Source organism: Bombus vosnesenskii, unplaced genomic scaffold (assembly GCF_011952255.1).
Source record: "Bombus vosnesenskii isolate JDL3184/JDL3185 unplaced genomic scaffold, Bvos_JDL3184-5_v1.1 scf7180000013273, whole genome shotgun sequence".
Lineage (NCBI taxonomy): Eukaryota > Metazoa > Arthropoda > Insecta > Hymenoptera > Apidae > Bombus > Bombus vosnesenskii.
The window spans coordinates 870,254-894,106 of NW_022882931.1; the positions used below are offsets into that span (position 1 = coordinate 870,254).

General features: G+C 46.6%; 1 protein-coding gene across 2 annotated transcripts in view; it reads left to right on the forward strand.

Annotated features, from left to right (window-relative positions):
* LOC117231751 overlaps positions 1-23,853 on the forward strand; it is a 201,725-nt gene that overhangs the window by 63,520 nt on the left and 114,352 nt on the right. For both annotated transcript variants that reach the window (XM_033490460.1, XM_033490461.1), the window contains exon 3: positions 8,444-8,499. In XM_033490460.1, the coding sequence (XP_033346351.1) occupies positions 8,444-8,499 (56 nt within the window). The remainder of the gene's footprint in view (positions 1-8,443; positions 8,500-23,853) is intronic.

Here is a 23,853-nt window from a genome sequence, read left to right on the forward strand (position 1 = left end):
AGTGCCTGGAGGAAATTAATTGATTATTAATAATCGCTTGGAAGCAGTGAGAAACGAGACGAAGTACGTACGTCGTCAAAGACCAGTTGAAAACTGGCGATGAAGGCGGGCAGCCGGCAAAGGGGGTGAATGAGAGTGACCTTGACAAAACATCGCGGCCACGGAGCGAAGCCGTTGAGCCGCGAGAACAAAGAGATTCTGTCGTCCTTTGTCAGACCAAGTTCCTATCTCTGTCTCCCCGCGGCTTTCTCTGTTTCTGCCGACTTTTATCTCACTGCCCCTTTCTCTTTCACTTACTTTTATCTATTTCTATTCGCCCCTATCCGTATTATTACACGCTTGTTCTCGTCGTTCGTTTTATCGGCTACTCTGACCGGACTTAGCTACCCTTATTCGCATTTTAATCCCGTGTAGCCAGCCTGTGTCATTTACACTTTCGAAACTTCACTCGTGAACTTGTCCGAAGCGAAATGTTATCTTTCCCCACGAGGTATTCCGGAATCTTTTCAGATTCTGGTCGAAAATCCTAAAATAACAAAAACATGGGTCGCGTGAGCGATTTGTAAGACTTGGTTCGACCACGGAAGCTATAAAATATGCTTGTCGAGGAAGGATTAAGGAAGCTGTGATTCAAAGGAGTTCCGAAAGTACAGCGTTTCGATAACTGGACGAAACGACGCTCTATTCTCGCGATGACGATGGCTGCTAAGGCAATTAAACGGACATCACGGAGCCAAATGACCTTTTCTCGCTGCCTCTCCAGGGAGCAAAACCTTTAGAGGCCGGTTTACCGGCGCTCCTTTAATGTCGTCGACCTTATTTCGCCCTAGTTTGATGACCAAGCGTGCAATTCATCCCTTCGTCGAGAACCATTCGACAGTTAAATGCTTTATGGCGATAAGGAAGCAGCTTCGATGCATACGTTGTATTTATCGAAGTACACATCTCGTTAGCAATATGGCTATGGTTCTGTTACTTTGGCTGTATTAGCTGCTCCAAAGTTTGACTGACGTCAACCTTTCGAACGCACCCTGTATAATTGAATTTAACGTGGAATTGATGGCGCCTCGATGGGCTGAAAATCTCACGATAAACAGTAGTTGCAGCGTTTTGGTTGGTGGATCGAGCTTTGTGAAAGGTTGACACGAGGCTTATAGGCAGTACGTCTTCGAGGAACATCCAAAGGATGGAGTGGACTGGCTCGGTAACAAAAGTACCAGCGAGTCCATCGCACTTTCCCCGGTAGTGAGCTCGTTTTTGGGATTGTCGTTTCTGAATGGTGACTTTAGCCTTCGTGTATGAATGGTATTTTCAGATATATACCCGAGACCTGTGCACCCTCTTTCTCCCTTCGCCTGTCGTTTCCTCCTCGTTGCTCTTTCACGGTTTAGCTTCTCTCTGCGCGGTGGACCAACGGTCCATTGTCGGATCGGACTCAATGGATGATGCTGAAGCAGCGGGGGTGGAAAGAGGGGGAAGGATTGTCGTTGTGGAACCCATCCTCCCCCTTTCTGGTGGCGGTCAACTCAAAAGGAAATGAGGTGCCCCCGACAGGACCTATCCCAACGAAAAAGAAGCCACTGGGCTGCGCGAGGGAAAGAAACCCACCCCCGCGCTCCTGCCACTACGAGTGACGAACATTTCCTACGAATCGGTAGAATCTGACATGCCTTCGCCTTCCTCGAAACGGTAATTTTTGCATGTCAGCTACGTACGATCCATTTTCACTGTAGTTGCTTCTACCAGATATTTTCTCCGTATGAAACATACATGCAAACTAAATGTATAAAACCACGTACTAACGAACGATACATTACAAATTAATACAAACCAGATGAGGTACGATGCAACAGTTTCTTAATTAAATGAATTGATAGTCCCCTTGGATTGAGATTAAAATATTAATCGAAGAATAGACGCTATTGAACTTTAATACTACGCTGTTGATACCAGTATACGTACATCGATATGTAAGCATCGTATGAATGTGTATACTTGATTTTACCGAGTTAGCATTATGGTTTAAATGTCCCTATTGTGAAGAATGAAGCCAGGGATTCGAAGAAATAGATAAATTAAACGCGTCCTTCCTTTATTTCGATGGTCGCGTGGCCGCACAAAGGAAAAAGGGAGCCGTGGTTCGGAAGAATAAAGCCGAGATCCGACTTTGAGACGAGTTTTCGATTCTCCAGGTGTTAGAAAACACGCGCAGAACCTTCCAGCAGTTTTTGCTACGACGACACCGCAACAGAGGATAGTCCTTTCTAGGGTTCACACCTTGGCCATTCAATTTTCACGCCACCTACGATTTAAGTGACTCGGGGATGAGTCCAGGTGCGACTTGATGCTGCTTGGTGCGAATTCTTACCGGGGGTTGACATTTCTCCAGGTAAAAAATAACATTTCGCCCCTGAAGTGCGGGAAACTTGCAAACGCGTTTGTTTGTATCCATGCACACGTGAATGCGTGAATGAGATTCTTACATTGTTTGCACTTCTCTGGATTATCGGGATCTTCCCTTTTTTTCCTCGAAAAGATAAAACTCATAATCAAGATTTAGTTTGATTTAAAATCCAAGGTGATTGGACAAAATTCGATCTACGACTTCAAATGCAAAACGATTAAGACGGAATAAAAATTCTACGATGCAAAATTCGAGATGATTAGAACGATACATGTTTTATTTTTATTCTCGTGTATTTTACTTCCTGGATGTCCTGCGAGTAGGGCTAACTTGGATGAGGACCACAGAGAAAAATGGTAGAGATTCGTACGTAAAATCTTCGCAACTCAGAGACCGCCCGTTGTAGATATGAATGAAGCATCCGGCCAACAAAATACTCGCGTAAATGCTGCGCGCAGAGGATCTCCGAAGACATCGTACTTTCCAGGAATTTTCGAAGGGCTCTTCTCGGCGAACCCTCGATACAACCATCGAAACCTCATCGGTTCCGGTCAATTTCGAAAATTCAAGGGAAAACCATGTAATTGAAAAGCATTACGCGAAGAGGAACGTTTCGCTTTCAGGACCGCTATTTGTCGGTGGAACTTTATTGCCGGTCTTCCGAGGATTCTTCACAGAGATGAATAAAAAAAGATTTTGATATTGCTTAGAAATAACGTTCCAGAGAGGACCTATATTCTCGAATGGATGTTATAATATGCGCTTTTAACTTAGTTTTAATGTTAAACGAATTATCATATAGATAGATCGTGAAAACAATTGGAAGGTTTGTTTGAAAGATTTTATTCGCGTGCCAAACGCAATCAAAGAAATGGAAACTAAGCAAAAACTCGCCAAACATTGCAACAAGTATCACGCTTTCTATGTTTTACGTATTTTTGTACGCCGTATGTGTATTTTTTACGCCTTCAAATCAAACTATCCACGAGTACATAAACAGCCTGTGTATGATAATAAAAATTGATCTCGAGACAATTACTAAAAATGGATAGAAAAATCAAAGCGACACAGAAAACCATCTTGCAATCGTTTTTATCAGTATATTTAGCAAGTTTAGTAAATAAAAAAAATTACTCACGGAGATTGCATCTGCTTTGCGAATGAAAAAGATCGGCTTTTCTTTATCCCTATCGAGAAGATAACGAGGCGTGGACCTACAGTGACACCTGAGGTGAGGTCGTGACACGTTACGAGGGTAGCTGTGCTAGACATCCATCACTTCTTTGTACAGTCGCGGAGTGACACCTGGTTCTTAGCCACCCCTCCTTCCCCCTTCGGTACACTGCACCCCTCTCAGCTTCCTTTGAAAGTTCGCTTCGACGGCCACCGTGGCCGGAACCACCCCCGAGAACACCCTCGAGCAATGACGCGTAGCGGTTTAAAAATAAATAAAACTGGGAGACGTTGGTGATCGGTAAGCCGCCGCAAAGCTGGGATTATTTTTATTGATGACCCGCGAGCTTCGCGTCGGGAAAAATCGGGAAAAAAGATTTGGGAAATTACGAGCTTCGCTGAAGTTAACGTCGATGATTAAAAGTTCAATAGAGCTGCGCTGTAACTCTATTTTATTTCATTGAATATTCATACGTTCTACCGTATAAATTATAAATTCTTGCCTGTGAGAGAAGTCAACATTTTTATTTGATTGTCGCAATTTGGACAAGAATTTTGGAAGCTTCGATATTTTAATGTTTCTGATTGCAAGAAACGTAATTCTTTTTAATAGTTAATAGAGTGAAATAGTTTCAGATTTTAAAAGCAAATTTCTTTTTACCGTCTATTAATAATCGTGTACTGTAGATTTTTACGCAAATTTATATTTTTTCGGATACCGGAAAATGATATCTGCATAGAGGTTTGTTTCACTGTGTTTCACTATTAAAAGGTGCTGCGAGTACTCTACTTTTGTCGAAAACAAATATGCGAAACTTGATCACGCGTAACATTGTCGGTTTTACGAGTAAATTCTGGTCTACGTTTTCTTCGTCTGGATCCACAAGGTTTCGCAAATTCGACCGCGTTCACGTAGTCATCGAGGTAATCGATTCCGGACGTTACACGACAGAAATTCTCTCGTGTCATCTTTTGGCCTGCGGTTGTACAATCTGCGAGGAATCTCGCAAGATACATCTTCGAGAATTCCACGGAGATTCTCCGTCGAATGAAACGAACCAGAAGACGACGCATTAAAATATCACGTGCTCCGGTTCGACTTCTCACGGTGCGAAAAAGACGGAGGAAGCTCGTGGCAGCGGTGAATTGATTAATGGTAAACGTGGGTCTGAAGTGCATCCACGCCTTGTTTTTGCCAAAAATTCCTGGTGGTTTCCCAAGGGACACATTAGGCGGTCGAGTCGTTTTCAGAAGAAGGAAAACTTAGAGAACGGGATCTCGTCTTCGCCCTCCCGTCGAGAGTTTCCTCGTGGATTGCGGCAGTCAAAACTCAGCTGGTTCGGTTTCGGTACGTCCTCGGGGATCTTTATATTTTAACTCGTCAATGGCTAGGGAGCAGCCAGGTGCAGGTGTGCCACATTTTACACGGAGGATACAGTCTACCGAGCAATAAAGCGGCTGCACGCAGTGAAAAAAGGAGGAGGGTACGCGGGTGGCACATCGAATTTTTCACGATGGATCTCCTGTAACTTACCTGGCGTTTTGTTGATTTCCGACCGATTAGAAGCATCCAGCGTGAAAGGGTTGACACGCGACTGGGACTGATGACGGCTCGATGAAACGAGACTTTTTCCAACCCTTAGTAGCACGTACGATACAATAAGCGTTCGTGTACCTTGGCCGATACGTTGTAACCAGACCGCGAATATTCGCAATTGCAAATTCATATTTTTGTGAATGCAATTAGCGAGATAGATCCAAAGCAGAGATTCGTTTCAGTTGCAAAATTCTATAGAGAGTACTACGTTTTCTATATTTTACATCTGCATACGTGCATTTTTCTTTTCATTTTCAACTGTCTCGTAAATGTATAAATAGTCACGGTCTAGCGATATCTGAGTTTGGATTTACTCCAAGTATACAAATTATACAAGTTGCTGCTTATCGACACTTGTGAAACCAGAGCTGGACGTTTTCGCTGATTTGTGGTAATCGGTGGTAGCTTCGATATAATTGAAACGTACATTGAGAAAGAGATATCGATCGGAATTGTTAAGCGTTCTTTCCGACTGCAACATAATTGTTCGAGGTTCTCCAATCGCGCGTAGAAGCAGTGCTAAATCCATAGCCATCCTCCTGATAGTTTTAGAATCGAGGAGCGAATATCTTCGCTGATTTGTGATAATGTATCTAAGCATTGGTATGCTTAAAACATACGCTACAAAGAAGACGTCAATCAGAATTGTTAAGCGTTCTTTCTGACTGCAACATAATTGTTCGAGGTTTTTCAATTAAGAGCAAAGCGATACAAAATTGATAGCTTTGACGCGGAAGAAGAAAAAAAAAAGACGATTCCTCGGAGAGATAGCTCATTCCAGCGGTAGAATATCGATCAATCGACAGTCGGCCGAGGAGTTTACAGGGCACAGGGGACCGGCGTCACCGGCAAGGACGGCGAGAGGGAACTCGTCAGTCTCTGCTGACAGAAGAAGGCGGCAGTTCTCATTAATAATCGGGTGACTCGGCGTTTATATAAATAAATTGTACGCGGTCGCAGCCACTCACCTGCGATTTGGTCGATCGCTCACTATCCTGACGTGAAAGAAGCCTCGCCGCCTCCTCCACCCACTGGTCCCTCCCCTCCTCAGAAATACACCGATCCATCCGTTGCAGCGCTGGCCTGTTCGCGTTCAGCCTTCATCCATTTCGTCTCTTTCTCTCTGCCCTTCTCTGTGTTTAGCCTCTGCTACTTTCGTCTCTTTTGCTCAGGCGCTGGCGCGCGCGCGCGCGAGCTTCTCTCCTCAATCGGAATTCCAAAAGGCACTAGAGCAAAGCAGTGCGCGCCAGTGCCGGGTCTATGAATGCCTGGCCCCCGATGCTCGGTCATTTATTTCGGAGGCGGTGTACTACCCCCGAAATGGTCGAATGAATGCGGCAACCAACCACCCCCGCCTCCTCGCTCCCTTGTCTCGACGCGGAGTTAAAATCGTTTTGAAAATCGAGGTCGAGGGCCAGTCCGACCAGCAATCTCCTCAGACCTTCCACACACACACACACACACTCTCTCTCTCTCTCTCTCTCTCTCTCTCTTCACCTTCTTGGAGCTTCGAGCTCCTTCTCCAAGGCTCATTCTTGCTCATTCGACTCTGCTCGCGGTGAATCCCTCTCGAGGTTTCTAGCTTCGTAGCGGTGAAAAGGGCTGGGTCGTCGACGACAACAACAACGTCGATCTGCTTTTTTTTTTTCGCTCTAACGTTCCTCCCGGTGGCTGTCTGTCTTCCTCCGGAGATGACTGATGCACGCTGTCCGGAGTTCTGCCGATGCATGAACGATCTAGTCGCTATGGTTTGAAGCTTCTTCGTGGAATCATGTGAATCTTCGTATGCGATATGAGAAGAACTCTTGGAGCTTTCTTTAGTGTTTAATCTCCTCCGATCGTGCAACGAAATGACGAATGATCTATTTGGAAAGTTGTTGTTCCTTTGTTCGCGAAATATCTCGCATTTCTGGAAGCAGTTACGAAAAGTACGTACTACCGACCTCTTATAGACGATGAATATTGATAATTACATCAGGTATGACCGCATTTAAAATCTATGCTAATATATTTGGCCGCGAAATGATCGTGGAATTTTTGCGAGGTAATAAAACGAAAATTCTTGGAGATACCACATACTCCGTCGTGTTTCGGTGGTACGTAAAGGGTAATGTCTCTTGCGATTTCTACAAGTCGAGAAGAGAAGATAATAAAGAGGTCTAGAATCGGCGGATAGTTTTGGACATCAGCTGTGAGGATTTCGTATGGCGCGGGGAGAAACATTAAAACTATCTTTCGCGGCACGATGCGTCTTCGTAACGGCGTAATAAAACTTCCTTTTGCCAACGATGGGCAAACTTTATTCTAGAAACTTGGTTTGACGGGAACAGTGTTCTTCCTCTTCTTCCTCTTTTCCCATTTCACGTTCGTTTTTCTTTCGCCGTGCAACGATTATTTACGCAACGAACGAGAGGAGAAACGTGGAACGGGGCAATCGATAGGAAAGCGAGAATTAGCAAAATACGAAATAAAATATTGCAGCAGAACGTGAATTTTTGTTCTCGGTACAAACGCATCGAAATCCCCGATGAATCGATTTTATCGATGTCTATTTCGTCGATAGGATCGGGAACAGAAAACGCAAATTTACTAATGTCGTTGAAATAATCGAGACAACAACACGCTACTAGAATGTGCGCATGGAAGAATGATAACGATTAAAAGATCGTTTAATTTTATTACCGCGGCGCATAGAACGTAAAATGATTTTAAATAGAGACAGATCGTTCGACGATAGATTATCCCTATTTCTTGAGGCAAGAATCGTGATTTACTCCGTCTTTCCATCACTTTTCGCCGGGGCTGCACGCATCTATAGAAGTCCCCATTGAATTCGATTCACTTCAGTGGTTCGTGCATTGCGGATACGCGGTAGGGCGGGTCGATCGCACCGTAAAATATTTAACGAGGCAGTTTCGCGAAGCGTCTTTGTAAACGTTATGAATATCGCAATAAAATATATATACACGCGCGCGAAGAGCTCGCCAGCGTATATAAATGCCCCAAGATAGCGTCTTCTTCGGGGAACTCCTTCCTTCCTTCGCTCGTTAACTCGTTCATTTCCCTTCATCCTCTCTTAACCAACTGTTCCTTCCCCCTCCTTCATCCCTTCTGTTTCGTTTTCGAATTCTTGCAACGATTCTTGGTTATTCAGCAACCCCGTAAAAGTGCAATTTGGCCGCGTTCAGCCTTTCTGTTGCCCGTACTTTCTTATTCCAGCCTTCCGAAATTACATCGTTCACTGACTGACGAACGGTTCATTGTTTCAGATGAATCGCGTGGATCATTGGCGCCCGAAGGGAGATCCCTCGCCTTCTTCGGCTCGGTGAGTGACTACTACTTCAACGTACAGCTTGCAATTCGAATTTACCATTTGTTGGTTCCGTTACGATGGTTTATTACGTAGGAGTGGAAGAATGGCAGGTTCGGTCGATTCTCTGCCTAGAAGATGTTTGTCATCGAGGACTTTATTTCTCGCGAACGTTCGTAACGCGTCGCTTTACGCTCGATTCTTCTCCACTCGCTTGTCCTTGTCTCGGAATAACGCTCGCAGGGACGGCCGGAAATTCACACAGAGGGGATGGCAGAGAGGGGGAGGATTGAAAAGGTGGTACGGCAGAGGTGCTCTGCAGAGGCGTGCACCCGGTAAGATTTAATGTGATCTCTCGCGTGTCCTCTCTCTCGTTCTCTTTTCTTTTCATTCGCCATCCTCTCTGCCCTCTCACGCTCCCTCGATCAGCCTTTTTCCTCGTGCATCTACCGCCGCGTCGCAGCTCCCCCACTTTCCGGCTCGTCCTCCAGGCATTTTCAACCCCCGAAAACCCTCGTCTGCCGCGAAAGAAGAAAAGAGTGGGACGGTCTCGCGACGAAACCTCCGTCGAGCCGGACAGAGACGGACGAAGAAACAGGTCGGAGGAGAGAAGAGAGAGGATGGTCCCGAGGGTGGAAGAGCATCCCTCTCGGCGGCGTCACCTCGAGGGCCCAATTAGCGCGAGCACGAGTGTCATTCCGCCGCGGTTTCCGCATACTGGCTGCCGTTGACTGGCGTTTTCTGCGGTTTCGCGTTTCTCCCACGTAGAGGCCGTTATGCACACACACCGTGCGTGAGCCACATCTTCTCTCGCTCACCCCCGCGTCGTTCACCACCAGGGCCCCTTCCTATCACTCGCTCACTGACTGGTCCTCGATTTTTTCGCTCCTCTCCCCCTCTCACCTGCTTTCACTCCCACTTGCCCCCGGCTTTTCTTCCTTTTTCACCGTCCGCCGTGCTCAGCCAGAGCCAGGAGGCCGTCTCCTGCTCACGGAGAAAGAGAGAGTGTATTATCCAATTTTCTAGCAGATATTTCACGATATAATAATTGGGCATTCAACGCGAGCCTTCCCTTCTTCCCCCCGCTGCTCGGCCTCTCTGCTCGCCTTTCACCGGGAGAGGATCGTTGAATTATATTCCCCAGAGCAACGGGCGAGGGGCTGAGTGCAAACGGGCAACGAACGAGGGCCAACCCGGTACGGGGCACCAATGGAAACATTTTCCATCGTAGAATGCGTTGGATAGCGTAAGGATCGTCCCTCTTTCTTCCCTAACCCCGTTCGACTCTTATACGCCGTCTCTGTTCTCTCCGCCGTTTTCCAATCCTCTCCTTTTCGTTATTCTTCGACCGGGTGGTCTCGATTCCACCACCGACTCCCGGTGTCCTTTTCACTCCCTCGCTCGGAGGAACTTACTTCGTCTTCACTTCGGTGGTGCCTCTTCTCCGGTTATTTCCATAACGACACTTTAAGCAACGTTAATTATTGTCGGCGTAATGAGCTCGAGGAAGTCTTCCAAGACGCGGATTCGCTCCGCGCTCTTCGACTTCTCTTCTGCTCGTCTTCTTCTTCTTTGCTCCCACCGTTTCTTCCCTTCCCTTCATCTCTGGCTGCTTGTTCGCGGAATGTCAAAGGCTATCTCTTTCTCCTTCTACGTGGCAATCCCACGGGATATCACGCGGATCTGCATCACCGCGTCTTTCCACGGAGCTGATCTCGTTAAGGGACCTCCTTCGTTCTAACATCGGCACCCGGTTCCGCCTTGTTAGCGCGTCTCGGCGAGTTTAGCCTCGCGACTCAACTCGCTTTCTCAACCGAGATTCGATGACGACGCATCCGAGGAAATGAGTTTTTAGACTCGCCAGGGAAAACTGTCGGTTGATGACCCGTTACAGTTAGTCCTGTGTAATTTGATAATTGAATCGCCTCGACACTTGCGAAAACTGTTTCTTTTTCAAGAAATTACGTATCGTTAAAGTTTCATTTGAAGAAACATCTCGCACGCACCGATCTAATGTATCTGATGTATCTGATGATCTAATGTATCAGGAAAGATAAACGTTCGAGAACCAGTGATTTTCATTCAAATTCCATCGTTCGTTTAACACAGTGGTAATCGAACCTTGGTTTATTTTCGACCTCCTAGTTATATGTATAAATACGGGATGACAGGTACGGTCTAACTTTTTCTTCTGAAAGATCATACGACAATACACGGCACGGTATCCTAACGCGGCGTGCACCGTCAGAATTAAGAGAGCGAATGATCCCTTAAGTCCTGCAGGAATTATTTCTACCCGTGACGTGGTTGCGCCTAGGGCGACAATAATGCCCGGCTTTAGGCTGCTTCAGCTGTCAATCAGACCGCTGTCTGTCCTCGTTTTATTGACCGTTGCTCGATCGGGCTTCGTTATAATAGCTGTTTGGGGAACCTCGATCGTTGCCACGAGATCGGTCTAGGAAATCCTCCGGAGAAGCTTCGTAACACCACCAGTCTTATTACGTAGAATTGTACAGTTACTTTCGATCAGTTCTCATCATCCAGCACCATTTTTCAATATCGTAGCCAAATTCCAAGAATTCGCTCGATATTCTTTTCTCCCACTTACTCTCTACAATTTAAGCAAATTTGAAGAAATTCGAAATATTCGCAACATTACGATCAGACTGTGGGAGTTTTATAGAAATTTATATCTCCATAGACGCGATTAAAGAGCGAGGACTCAAAATGGAGATCTGTTTTACTTACCAAAAAGAAATTACGCGAGTACTGTACTTGGCTACGTCGTTCGACGCCTCCCCTATAATCGTCTGAAAATAGCAACGACCTCGTTAAACGATGACGCCTCGATTTCTGCCTGTTTTGAGAACAGAAGCGACGTCGATTCGTAAGGCGTTAACCATCATCGAGAGTGGTTGATAAAAAAGAGATTGAAGTGGGCCGAAAGTGGGAATGCACAATGACGTCGTTAGGTATGGCAGCAGCCGCGACACAACTCTTTCCCGTTACTTGGTGTACCGAGTGTCATTCAATTGCACATCCCAATTAAATAACAGGCAAAAGGGCGACGTAGCGTCGCGTACAGTCCCGACGCCCCCTAATTGCGAGCTTGGAGAAGGCTGGAACAGCCACCAAGAGAGGGCTGAGAGGACAGCAGATAAACACTCGGCGCAGGGGTTCAGACTTGCCGAATCGCGGAGATTACGCTCTTTTTCAATTCACAGCCCCTTTTTTCGTCGCTCTGCAAAAGAATATCAGAATACCGCGTGAAAAGTACGAATTAATAGATCCAGCGGCGAGAACAAATTCACGGGAATCTTGTAAACGAGTTCCCTCTGTGAAAATTAGAATCGTTAATGCCCGCTGACTGTTCGGACGATGTTTCCACTCACGACAGGGTGAAATTTCGAGTTGCTTGGCGCTCAGAGGAAAAAGAGGTCGCGGCTAATACGAGGTACACGCGGGGTGTTGCTTTCGAATTTCCGAAAAAAAAAAGAAAACACGCAACTCGCGCGTCGAAGGTACGCCGCGTTCGTGTGCACGCTCGCGTTACGACGACCCGTACGTGTACACGGCATAGCCATTTCTCTCTTGTACCGTATTAAAAAGTAACGTAATTAGCACAGGCAAATGAACTAATTACCAGAATACGAATGTCGAGGCAAGCTGACAAAAGGGCTGCTGAATTCGTCTCATTCCCTTCTTCCGGACTGCTCTGCCATCTTTCTCTCGGGTTTTACCAACGCCGTGTAACTGCCGGCGAAGGGAACGTCGAAGTAGAGAAAAGGATTTAAGCCAGGTTATGGATAGTTGATAGACGAGGACAGGCGATTTAAACGGATCTTCCGAGGATTGAAAGTTTCATTAATCTTATTCCGTTCTTTGGATTTTCGACCCAATTATCTTTCTTAGTATCGAACAATTACTTAGGTAAAATATACGAAAGGTCGATAATTTCTCGTTTCGAGTTTATGTAAATTTTTTAAACGTACATTCTGTTTAACTCTGCTATATTTCTCGAGGATTTGATCATCGTTGCAGTTGTAAGATGACACAGATGACGAAGATACACGATGACGATGACGATGAAGAAAATAACGAGGATTATGAAGTGAGCATTTACAATAAAAAGGAATGTCGCTAGTAGGATAAATAAAATGTACATTTGTCAATGAACATATGAAAAGTTTGTCTGTTACTGCGTATAAGATCAATGCGTTTGATGACAATTCTAATCGTTTCCATAATATTGGAAGACGACAATCGCCTGAATGAAACAAGTTCTCATCGATATCATCACACGTCGAGTGTTCGCCGAGGCAAGTTTCAACGTGGTACCAAAGCATCGACATCGAAATTCTGCCGGTCCCGTGGCGATTTTAGCGTGGAATCGTTGGTGCGCTTTTGGAATGGCAAAGTTCAGAGGTCGTTTCTTTCAAGCGACGTTAAAAAAGACGGCTGCCCCTTTAGGTACGGCACTGCAAAGCTGTCGGAAACGAAACGAAACGGAGGGGCCGTGGATGGCAGATAGCGAGCGGTGGATGGCGCAAAATGGAAACGTCGTAATTAGTATGCGCGTCCGCACGTTATGCACGCAACGGCACTCACTTCGCAACCACCCTCGGCGCCGTGGCAGCGACAGCGCGGAGGTGGGACGAGGATGGCGGAGGTCGGTGGTTGAGAAGAGCGGTGACGAGCGGAGGTGGGTGTGGTGTTGCAATTCGCACTTATGTTGAGCAAGTGCAGCAACACCGCGGTGACTTCATCGAGGCAATGCATCTGGGCGTCCTTAATACGTGCGTGCACGCCACAGACATACAAACGTGGATAGAAAGATAGACAGATAGCGAGGACCCCGTGAAAGTGGGCGTTTGTGTGCGTGTCACGACCGACGCTGTGTGCCGCCCTTCTCCTAGCCATCGTCGTCGTCGTCGTCGTCGTCGTCACCGTCGTCGTGACACGCATCGTGAACACGGCAATGCGTCGCGACGCGGAAGTGTCACCCTTCGCACTCGCGCGCGTAACACCACCTACTGCTTCGTCAGCTAACAGAAAAGGAAAGGGAGATGAGACAAGGGAGACGGTTGAAGCAGCGTGAAAATCACGAGTCGCGAACGAACTTGAGGAGCCTGCAGAAGTCCCTATGTCAGTCGTCGCATCGTAATTGAGAATTTAACGGACTCTTAGAGGTTTCGAAGCTAGCAACGAAAAACGCGCCATTGGACTGGTTTCCTATTTTCTGCGTTGCTATTTCTCGTTACGGAAAACCGTGACTGCACGTTTTTCCGCCGCTCATTTTTTTCACCACTACCGGAAATAGGGCGGGAGGATCGCTATGATACGGCACGATCGTTGCGACTCTTTCACTCTGATACGATTCGATCGCGGTACCAAGTCAGCGTCGTTTTATCACCCAACGACGACCAGAGGTTTAAATTAAAGCGAACCGCGGCTGGTGGCGCACGCGAACGTTGCCGCTTTGCGAGTGCTCGACATCAAACGCGGCCGAAAAGCGAAGCTTTTGCCGCTTTGAACGCATCTCCGCGGAAAGGAGACAGAGTCCTCTTTGACGTTTCTCTTTGTCTCGCGTGCGCGTGGCTTTCATCGTTTAAACCCCGACACTTGGCGATGATTCGCTACAATCAGCGGGAAATTAGCTCGCGAGCTAATTATCGTGTCGGGCTGACTCGCGCGGCGCAGCGAACCGCGACGAGGACGGACAAGGAACTCCGGAAGAGAGAGAAACGCCAGTTGTAAACGGTCCTTTTCAGGTGTGGGTCGTGCTTCGGATCGCTTCTTTGAGCGCGACCGACGGTCGGTTGTTGTGTCGGTTGTGTGGAGACACGGTCGCGTCCCTGCGAGAATTCTATCGGCTTAATCCGCTTCGTATCCTCGCGGATCAAACGCACGCGGCACGACTACGTCGTAGTCATTGCGCCCTGCCTCGCTCCCCTTTTTCTCCTCCGCGTTCCCGTTCCTTTGTCTTCCTCTTCCTTTTTCTCTTATTTTTTTCTTCTTTCCTCCTCGTTCCGCTTTTCACCGGCGCTTAATTCCGCAGGCAACGTCGGACGACTGAAGTCGTGTCGATACCGACTAATCCGCATTCCTTAGTTGCGAAACTATTAAAATCTACATAAAATACGACCCTTTTTCCGCGAAACTCTCTTCGCGCGCCCTTTGTGTCGCTCGATGAGTAGAAGGCGCGTCAAAGCGACCTCGCGTAACGATGACATCTCGCGCCTGCTTTTCCCACCCCCTTGGAGAAAGCTAACGCCAAGTATTTCGCGAATCGTACGACCGACCTCGCGATTCGTCGGTTTCGTGATCTAGTTTCTAATTCGCTGATTATTTTCCAACGAGAATTTAGAAGAGAAGGTTAAAATTCTGTTTCTCCTTTCAATGATCGAAGTGTTATATAACGCGTGAAATTATCCACGGGCGTGATGTGTAGTAGGGTTCATCCATGATCCTCGTCACATTTTTCACCGGATTCCGGTAGCAACGTGACGGTGCATTTTGCTTATCGATTTTAACTTCGCTCCGCGACGAGTGGCTTCCTTTCTGCGTCCGCATCGTTAGCCTAGTTTCCATCCGCTCGGTTGCCTCGCGAGAGCTTGCGGGGGAACAACACCGTAGTCCGGTGTAAATTAAGGGCTATAATTCAGCCGCGAGTTTTCGTGCCTAATGAGAGAACGCCCCGTCATTCCGCGTCATCTGCGCATCTTCGCAGGCGGCTTCGCGTTTCATCGTCATGCAACTCTCCAGTCGTTCTAAAAATCGCTTTGTAACGCGGCTCGATCCATCACGTGGCCTTCATAAAATATCTACTCCTGTATTTTCTTAGCTGGGAAAAAAGGCAGAATTTCGTTCGATTCCTCTGCGATTTCTGATCGATCTATCTGCTGCACTTCCTTCGTATAAAACGAACGTTACGATCTTCCAAAATTGATCTGTTTGGTAGAACTCGGAATTTCTGGACTCGCCGTGACTATTGAAATATCCTAAGTGCTGGTAAAGCGTAGGAACGCGAAGTAATTATTAGGCGCATCTAGCTATCGAACGAGCTAGACCGTCTGAAAGGCTGGTATTAACGTTTGAGATGGTTCAGGGGTTGTGGATATTTTTCTAAAGAGGGGAAGAAATAGAGCGCGGCTCCGCTGGTCGGGGTCTACGTCGAGATACGTAGCCAGGAAATCACAACGACAACCCTTGGGTCGCTGTTCATCATTGGCTGCACCTTTTCACGATGCAGCGCGTGCTACCGCTTTTTGTTCGTTAGTCTGCCGTTTCCGGGGTCCCAGCTTGTAGCCGAGCCCCGAAACGAAGAGAATCACGCGTGTTGGGTCCGAGTCGGCTCATCTTCGCATTGCCATATGAAAAATTACCACGCCGCTTTGACTGTCGCTCAGCAAGAACAAATAATTAGCAACAGCAAGCGTGTAGCCATCTCAAATCTTCCAGTTTCTTTCGCTTTTTCCACCCTAAGAAAATCTCATAAGAAAGTACTCACGCCAGCGACCTGTCTCGTCCTCGATCGCGCAGTACCACGCTGCCGCGGTCACGACGACGATGAGCGCCTCGAAGATTCTGCATAATAACGCCCGAGGATGGGAGACGATGCAGGCTGCACGGGTCGTCTTTCAATTACGAAAACGAACCGGAGACAGGAACGGAGAAGAAGGAAAGGAAGAAAGAGAGACAGAGAGCAGAACGCCGGAGAGGCATGTACTCGGAGAAAGCGGGAAAGGAAAGTAGAGATGGAAACAGAGGAGAGGAGAGCAGGTCGAGGACGATGACAGCGTGAAAACGGCACACGAAGACAGCACTCTCGGGCGACACTCTCGGCCCTCTCGTTGTTAATCGTTGGTTGCACCCTTTCACGGCTGCGCACTGCCGTTTCCTCGCTCCTACCCTTTTGTCCATTAGCCTCATCCCGACGACAGGGCCGTATCCAGCGTTCCCGTTTTCCACGGACGTGCACACCTCGAAACCAAGGAACGTCACCTGTGCCTGGAAGACTCCGTATAACGTGGTTGGCCAGCCGTGAACGGGTATCGCGCCGCCGACTCCGACGTCTCTTTCTCTGTTCTTCGACGAAACGGCTATGAATCTTCCGCAACGGTGCGAAACTTCCCACAAGCGACGTGTATCGCTGGCTTATTACGGCCACTGCAGCAACAAACAATAAAAAAGTCCGAGCCAGCGAGAAAGAAAGAGGGAATTTTTCGAGTCGCAGCGCGAAATCCCGGATTTCGAGGCGGGATCGTTCGAAGAATGGTCCGAGATTTCGGATAACGAAGTCTCCAGGGTGTGAAGAGAGAGACGGAGGATGTTCCATCTGCAAATGAACGCTGCTGTTTCTACTGTGGTATCTTCGTTTCATCGTCTTTTCGCTTGGTTCTAGCTGGCGCATTTACGAAGCAGCCAGGCAATGGCTTATTAAGAGCGCCATGGGTATGTAGGAGGGAAAATCGTGCAAAACGAAAGAGAAAATTCTCGACGAAGATACACGCTTGTGGCCGAGGAATGCCTGGCTCGCCCGGCGAACAATAGAAGCATCGTTCTGGACATTCTCGCGTGCTTACGGTCTCGCGTTCCTTTCGTATAATGATCACCGAACTCCCGACTTCTCCTCGTATTAATCGCCTCGTCTATCCGCCTATTAGGACGTTCGATGTTACCGCACCCTCTATTAAGATACACGATAGTAATATATTTCACGATTTATCATATATATTCATATATTTGCTATTATCTATATTTACTATTTGTTAATACATGTCCGAACATCTTTTATCGGTCTGTAAATCCCTCCTTAACCTGATTTACATTTCAAAACTCGAAGAATGCAAAGACAGAGTATTTGCCCAAATAGCTGTACGTGTTCGACGATTACGAACGTCAACGATATTATTGGGTGATAATAGTCTTTAAAATAATTCGAACCTTCCGGATTCAGATCTCCATAAATTGTTTGACAAATAGTTTCGTTAAACACGCCGTACCGTAAATTGAATTGCACCAAGCATAGTGTTGCGTTTGATCTAGTCAAAAAATGGAATACTCGCGTTTACAGGGAAAGGGTTAAAAGAAAAGACGATTAGGAGGCCACGAATCAAGCAGCCGTCCAATCGTAGCTGGACGAGAAACGTCGCGTGTTGGAAAGTCGCGAAACAAAGCGCGGCCAGGAGGAAGGAAAAGTCCGGAAGGAAGTTTTGATGCTTGGCGGGAAAAATAAAGGCGAGCAGCGCGGCGTTGCTTACTTAATTCGTTGGCTCGCTTTGTGCGCGCCGGGGTTCGCGTTCTTCGAACAAGAGAAATATTTAACGAGGTACTTTAAAAAAATAATTCCGTTTCTCGTCGACTTCTCGGACTGTGCACACCGCCGCGGCGAAACAAATAATTACGTCTTATTGTTGGAGAGAGCCGGGGTTGCGATCGTTGCAGCTTCAAAGCCGGCAAGAAATATCCTCGCGTTTACCGAATGCGATTCTAAAAAATAAATCGAAACGATTCGTCGAATTCTGTCGAAATATAAAATCACCGTGACAGTATTACCACGACATCTATGGTTTGGTTCTTAATTTATATCATGAAAGATCGATTCTTTTCCTTACTGTTTGAAGCTATAAACTGACAACTTCTATGGCTAAAACGTAGCGAGCGCTGCATCCAAATTATTTTTGGAAAAATTCTTTGGTAAAATTCTTATCGCTCAAAGCGTTCACATACTTGCGAGTGATAACGTATATGTTACAAATTGCCTTTCGTGGAAACGACCAAAGACATTTCGTTGATTTCGTCGATCCCAAATCAGCGGGTTTATTATTCTTTCCCTCTTTCTGTTCGCGATCGTTACGAATCATCGTTATTGCCAGCGAACATGAATTTCATCGGCTCGTTCCTTCGAAAACCGCCGGGATATATAACAAACATGCGACGAGGACTCTAGAAAGTAGCGGTGTAATCGGGATTATCATTGTATTCGAGAGTGGTGGCGATTAATTTAATTGCATGTACCTTTCCCTCCACCCACCGTCTCCGCCCTCTGCTCGCCGTCCTCTGCACCCTTCCCACCCCCCAGGAAGAAGCAATTAAGCACTTCGCGTGCCGATTGGCCGTACAATTAGGGTGGATTATAATATCGTAATAATTGCTACAATTAACGTTATGTACGAACTGGCCCCCGGATGATGCTTCCTCCCTTTCGCTCTCAGCTTTCTCTTCCTTCCCTTTTCCATATTTTCTACGCTTTGCACCCATACGAAGCGAGCAAAACTTTCCTAGTTTTTTCAACCGGATGGAGGAACTTTGGAGGACCGGATATAGTTTCCGCTCTTTAGATCCTGCGATCCCGAGCAGGTGTCTTCTCAGATACGATTCCAGTCGGGTGGAATAGGATTTACAATTTCACTTATCTGCTTACATGTGGTTCTCGAAATTTTCAATGCTTACGTGGGTAAACCTTTCTTCTTTTCTTCTTCGATATATAGGAAATCTGTCACAATTTGCCACCTGGGCATTTTCTATATTTGCTAACCTGCTTGGCGGGTGAGTTTAAGTTTAGCAGGGTGAGTGCTACTGCGTTTCTCTAATTTAGTTTTCCTTTTTATTTTAGAATGACGTGTGTGTGAGATCTATCGGGTGTTTTCTGTGTCTGAGCCGTCTTGGTATAATCTGTAGCAGATAAGATTCGTATCAGCATGTTTGTGCGATTTGTCATTCTCTTGCTGTATCGTGCCGTGAATCGGGCGAAACCTTCGGCTGGCGACGTTGCATCTTAATAATTTTATTCGATATCCGAGGATCAGACGAAGAATTATCGTTCGTTTATAAAATAACAAGATACAATTTCACAATTTTCGTTCGTAAACGTTGGCCTTCGCGCTTTCGCTATTCCATGACAAAACTTTCTGAACGAAAGGCGTGTAATTACAGAATTTAGTTCTTTCTCTGCTCCGCAAGATGCGTTCGAACGCGTATATCTCGATTCCTTCCGAATTTCCGAGGCGGCGATCGTGAACGATACCGCGAATCGTTAAATTCGATAGTGGAAATTATCGAGAGTATTGAACCCTCTCCGGAAGCGGAAGCTTCCGATAAGCAGAATAATCAAACTACCTATTACATTCTGTAATTCTCAATAAAATACTATCAAATTACTAACAAACTTCTGTTACACATTATCCACGTAACCAACTTTCTCAAACGTTTCCATTTTAGTCGACTCTCTCTTCCTCCATTTCTTCACCGTACGTGTTGGTTTCTTTCGCTGTCAAATTCGACCGATATAATCACGACGGTCGTATCTCATTTCGATACTTTTCGGTAAAATTTCAGTATTTTCTATACAGCACACACACACGCGCGCACATGTACATATATTGTACAAGAATATTCTTCACGATAAGTCAAGTTTAAATACTTTCTCATGGCGCTGTACGCTGTAGACGTTCGTCCGTGTGATCGTACACGAAGGATCGAGTCTGGAGGCAGGAACAGGAGTGCAGGACCTAGTGTATACTATATACACAGGGTCTCTTTGGCCGAGCCAAGCCCCGAGGGGTTTACGAACACAATAGTTTGAAATATTCGAGCGCCGACAAGAAGTTGCCCTCGCGCCGGTAATTAACGAGTTAAAGTTTGGCGTCGCGACGTCCTCTCTCTCTCTCTTTCTCTCGCTCGCGCTCACCCCTTCTGGCTTCTTCCGCGTCGCTTTCCAACCTTCTCTCTCTTCGTCGTCGCGCGTTATATTCTCACTCCACCCTGCCATAAGACTGCCGGCATCCATTAGTCGAGTGCCACGGAAATTCTCCTTTTGGCTGCCAAGAAAACTGAAGATTCTATTTTTCTTCGTCGGCCGTTTCGCCCTGTTCCATCGACGTTTCGCGACGAGAGTCCTCCGCTCTGTCCGTGTGTGCTGTGCCAGGAACAACCTTTTCCCCGCGATAATTTTAATTGGCGAATTTTCTACAGAACAGTGAGGATTCTAATGGCGAGTGATTCTTAGGTCCGCGTTCGGCGATGTCGAAGTATGTGGACGCGATTGAAAATGAATCGGGCAAGTTAGTTGGAATTAGACAGAGTAAGCGGTGGATGGAGGCGTTTCTTGGGGAATGGCCAAGAGATGGTTTGGGAATGCCGGAGTTGCCGGGCGACGACTTCGGGTCCCTTGGAAACTGTTTCTCCGTGACGTAGGAATTCCTTTCGAATTCTATCTAATTCTCCTTGCCTTTCCTCGATCTTTTCTTCAGCGAATCGACAAATCGCGTTTCTCATCTCGTCGTCTTAACTCTCTTTCGTATCATTTTTAATCCTCCTCCTGGTTACCTTCTAGGAAAGGAATCTAATCTCGATATATAAGACGTGCCATTTTACTTTTGTACTTAATTTTCCTTCTCTATAACGCACCAAATAACTTGCGACACTTTGAACAATTCGAAGAAAATCCATCGTTACAAGGAATTGATAGCCGCTGGAATTTTGCGATAATTTCGCATGAACGTAAAGGATCGTCAAGAAAATGTACAAGCTGCTATGCAACATCGTTGTCCGCTAAATTGGCCAACGATGAAATCACAGTGAAGCGTCCTTAATAAATCGTGACCAATTCTTAGAGTATCCGTAGCCACTTTGCATATCGCGCACCCATCCCCCGTGAAGAAATAATCGCGGGATCGTGGACGGATTAAAACATCACACCCTCCTGATCCCGTACGTATGCAGATCGCGCGTTTGCCTCTGCGTATACTCACACGTACCCGCCAGGAACTCGAGTATTTATGTATTCAAATCCCCGCGCTCATCGAGTGGGGCGTTTGTTGGCTCTTCTAATAGAACCGTTTATTCTCGCATTAGCATATGCACACTCGGCTCGATTCACATATGTCGCCGACGCGGTGCCACTGCCGGGGACGTTGCCGCACACACTCACCTTTCTTCCCGCCTTTTTATCGATTAACTCGATTCTTCGCGCCACTTCCTTTATTCTATGAACTCTGGAAATCATACACCGCTACGGTCAGGCTAAATTCCTAGTTAACTGTATCAACCCCTTCAGCGACATCCTGCGTACATTGTAGCTGAAGGAGGACAAAATGGCTAGGCAAAGGACTGGTTAATTATTTTTAATCAGACTGGCGATGTTCATGGAAATCCGTGTTTCTACGATAGCAACTAAGATACTCAGCAGGAGAAATTTATTGCGATCGGTAAATGTTAAGAAAGCTATCGTGATTTGGATGTTTTCGTACTTCCGATACACTTTCGATAGACCCAAATTCTGCTAGGTAGATTCGATCATAAAAATAAGCGTAAGCATTGTGTTGGCTTCCAAGCGCAATATGATTTTTAAATTTTCCACGAGAAGCTTATTCGAATGCGTGCACTGCGAGGTCGTATATTCAATCATAGCGTTGGAATCGATAGGTACGTATACACGGTAGGTTCCTAAAATGGGATTAAAGACAATGGGATTAAGATAAAAAGAAAAAAGAGAAAGGGGGAGGAAGTTTGAAAAAAGCAAAAGTGACTAACGAGTGGAATACAAAATACGTCCGGAAATGGAGTCTGCAACAGAGAACAAGGTAACAAGCTGACGGGCAACGATTACGTGACGATGAACGAGAGAAAGCCCCTATATTTCTGTACCATCTTACTACCAGTTTCCACGTTTCTGCACGGTATCCGAACTGAAGTCAATTTGAATTAACTTCAAAACCGGTGCAAGATGTTGGAATACGTGCGAATATTTCTAGATATCAATCGACCGGAAGAGAGCGCCGTTTAAAGAGCCCGCCACGGAAGAGGATTGATGCTGGTCGAGCGTAGAAGATGAGTGAGCAAGAGAGAGAAACAGAGAGAAGGAGGAGGGAGCAGAGCGAGAAACACTCGGCTGGTAAACAAACTGTCTGAAACACTCCGGGTCGTTCCATTCCATTCGAGAACTCGGCAAGCCCCGCAGGTCCTCTCGACGGCATTATCTCGGGTACATATTTAAGTGCATGACATGAAGACTGTCACCCCTCTTCCGTGGCGCCCTCCCCTGACCCTCGAACCTCGCGGCCCCGCTCCTGCGCTCAACCCGCAAACCCGTAGAACCGAGTGCCCTCCGCAAAACTCACCCCCGCGTGAGACTCGCCTCCTAGAAGTCCTCATTTCCCGGCTGCTGCTGTCAGACGCAGCCCTGGGCGGGTCATCAGATACTAGAGCTCGGATAATGCCGAACGGAACGTACACACGTACACCACGTTGTCGCGTAGACACGTTCAACGCGGCGTTCGTGTGCCCTGTTGGGCGGTTGTATGCGCGGAAAGATGATAGAAGCGGACTGATATGCCGCTCCGAGACACCGGCGAAATTCCACGGGAATTAGACGTTGGATGCTCCGTCTACGGCTGCTTCGTCGGTAGGTTTTCGGTGTTTCTCGATTTTTTGATCTCTTAGTGATTCAAGGGTAACTTGGTGACTCGGACACGCGTGTCAGAAATGAGAAAGGAGCGTAACGCGGTTATTTTCGTTTGCGATTTTTTGGCAACTCGTAGTTCGAACGTGGATGATCGAGTTGTATTGGAGAGAAGAAATGGCCGAACGTCTGGCAATTATTTTTGTTCTTTCGAAGACAGTTAACGACGATTGGTAAACGTAGCGATCTGGCAGCGAGTATTCATTTCCGTGGCAAGATTCCAGGTTTCGAAGTTCATCGAAATCAACAGCATTTTTGTCTAAGCACGGGCTAAGGTTGCTTCAAAGATTCGTAGACTTTCAGTGTTTCTGGAGTCCTTGATATTTCGACGATCTAAAGATCGTAAATGGTCGCAACTTGTTGGTCGCAAGGTCGCAAAGATCTTCGAGAAATTTATATAATTTCTATGTCGTTTCCTTTTGAATTATCTTAATCAACAATAAGCGATATCGAAATCAAGAAATGTTCTTCCCACGTGTACTTCGATTGATCACGTCGCAATTATTTCCAATTACTTTCGGTTTTCGATGATTCATAACTCGAACGGTTGTAACTCGAAGACTGTAAAGCTGAGCGATTAAAATGTACAAGACAGCGGAAAATGATCTATCGCCTCGCAATTACTTTCGTTTTTCGGAGGCCGAGGGCGGTTGGCAAACGAGGCGGCTGCCGAGTATTCGATTTCCATGCCGGGACTGCCGATTCGTCCGAAGGTGAGATATCGAAGTCAACAGGCAAATTCGTACAAAACGGCGAGCACAATCACCGGCATGCTAAGGGCGGTCGGAAGTTGGCGGCTAGGTGGCAGAAGGAATGGGAGAAAGTAAGCGCGACAAAGACCGAGCGAGCCACTCTGTGTCGCGAGCGATAGAGAGAGAGGAAGGACGAGAGACCACGAAAGAGGA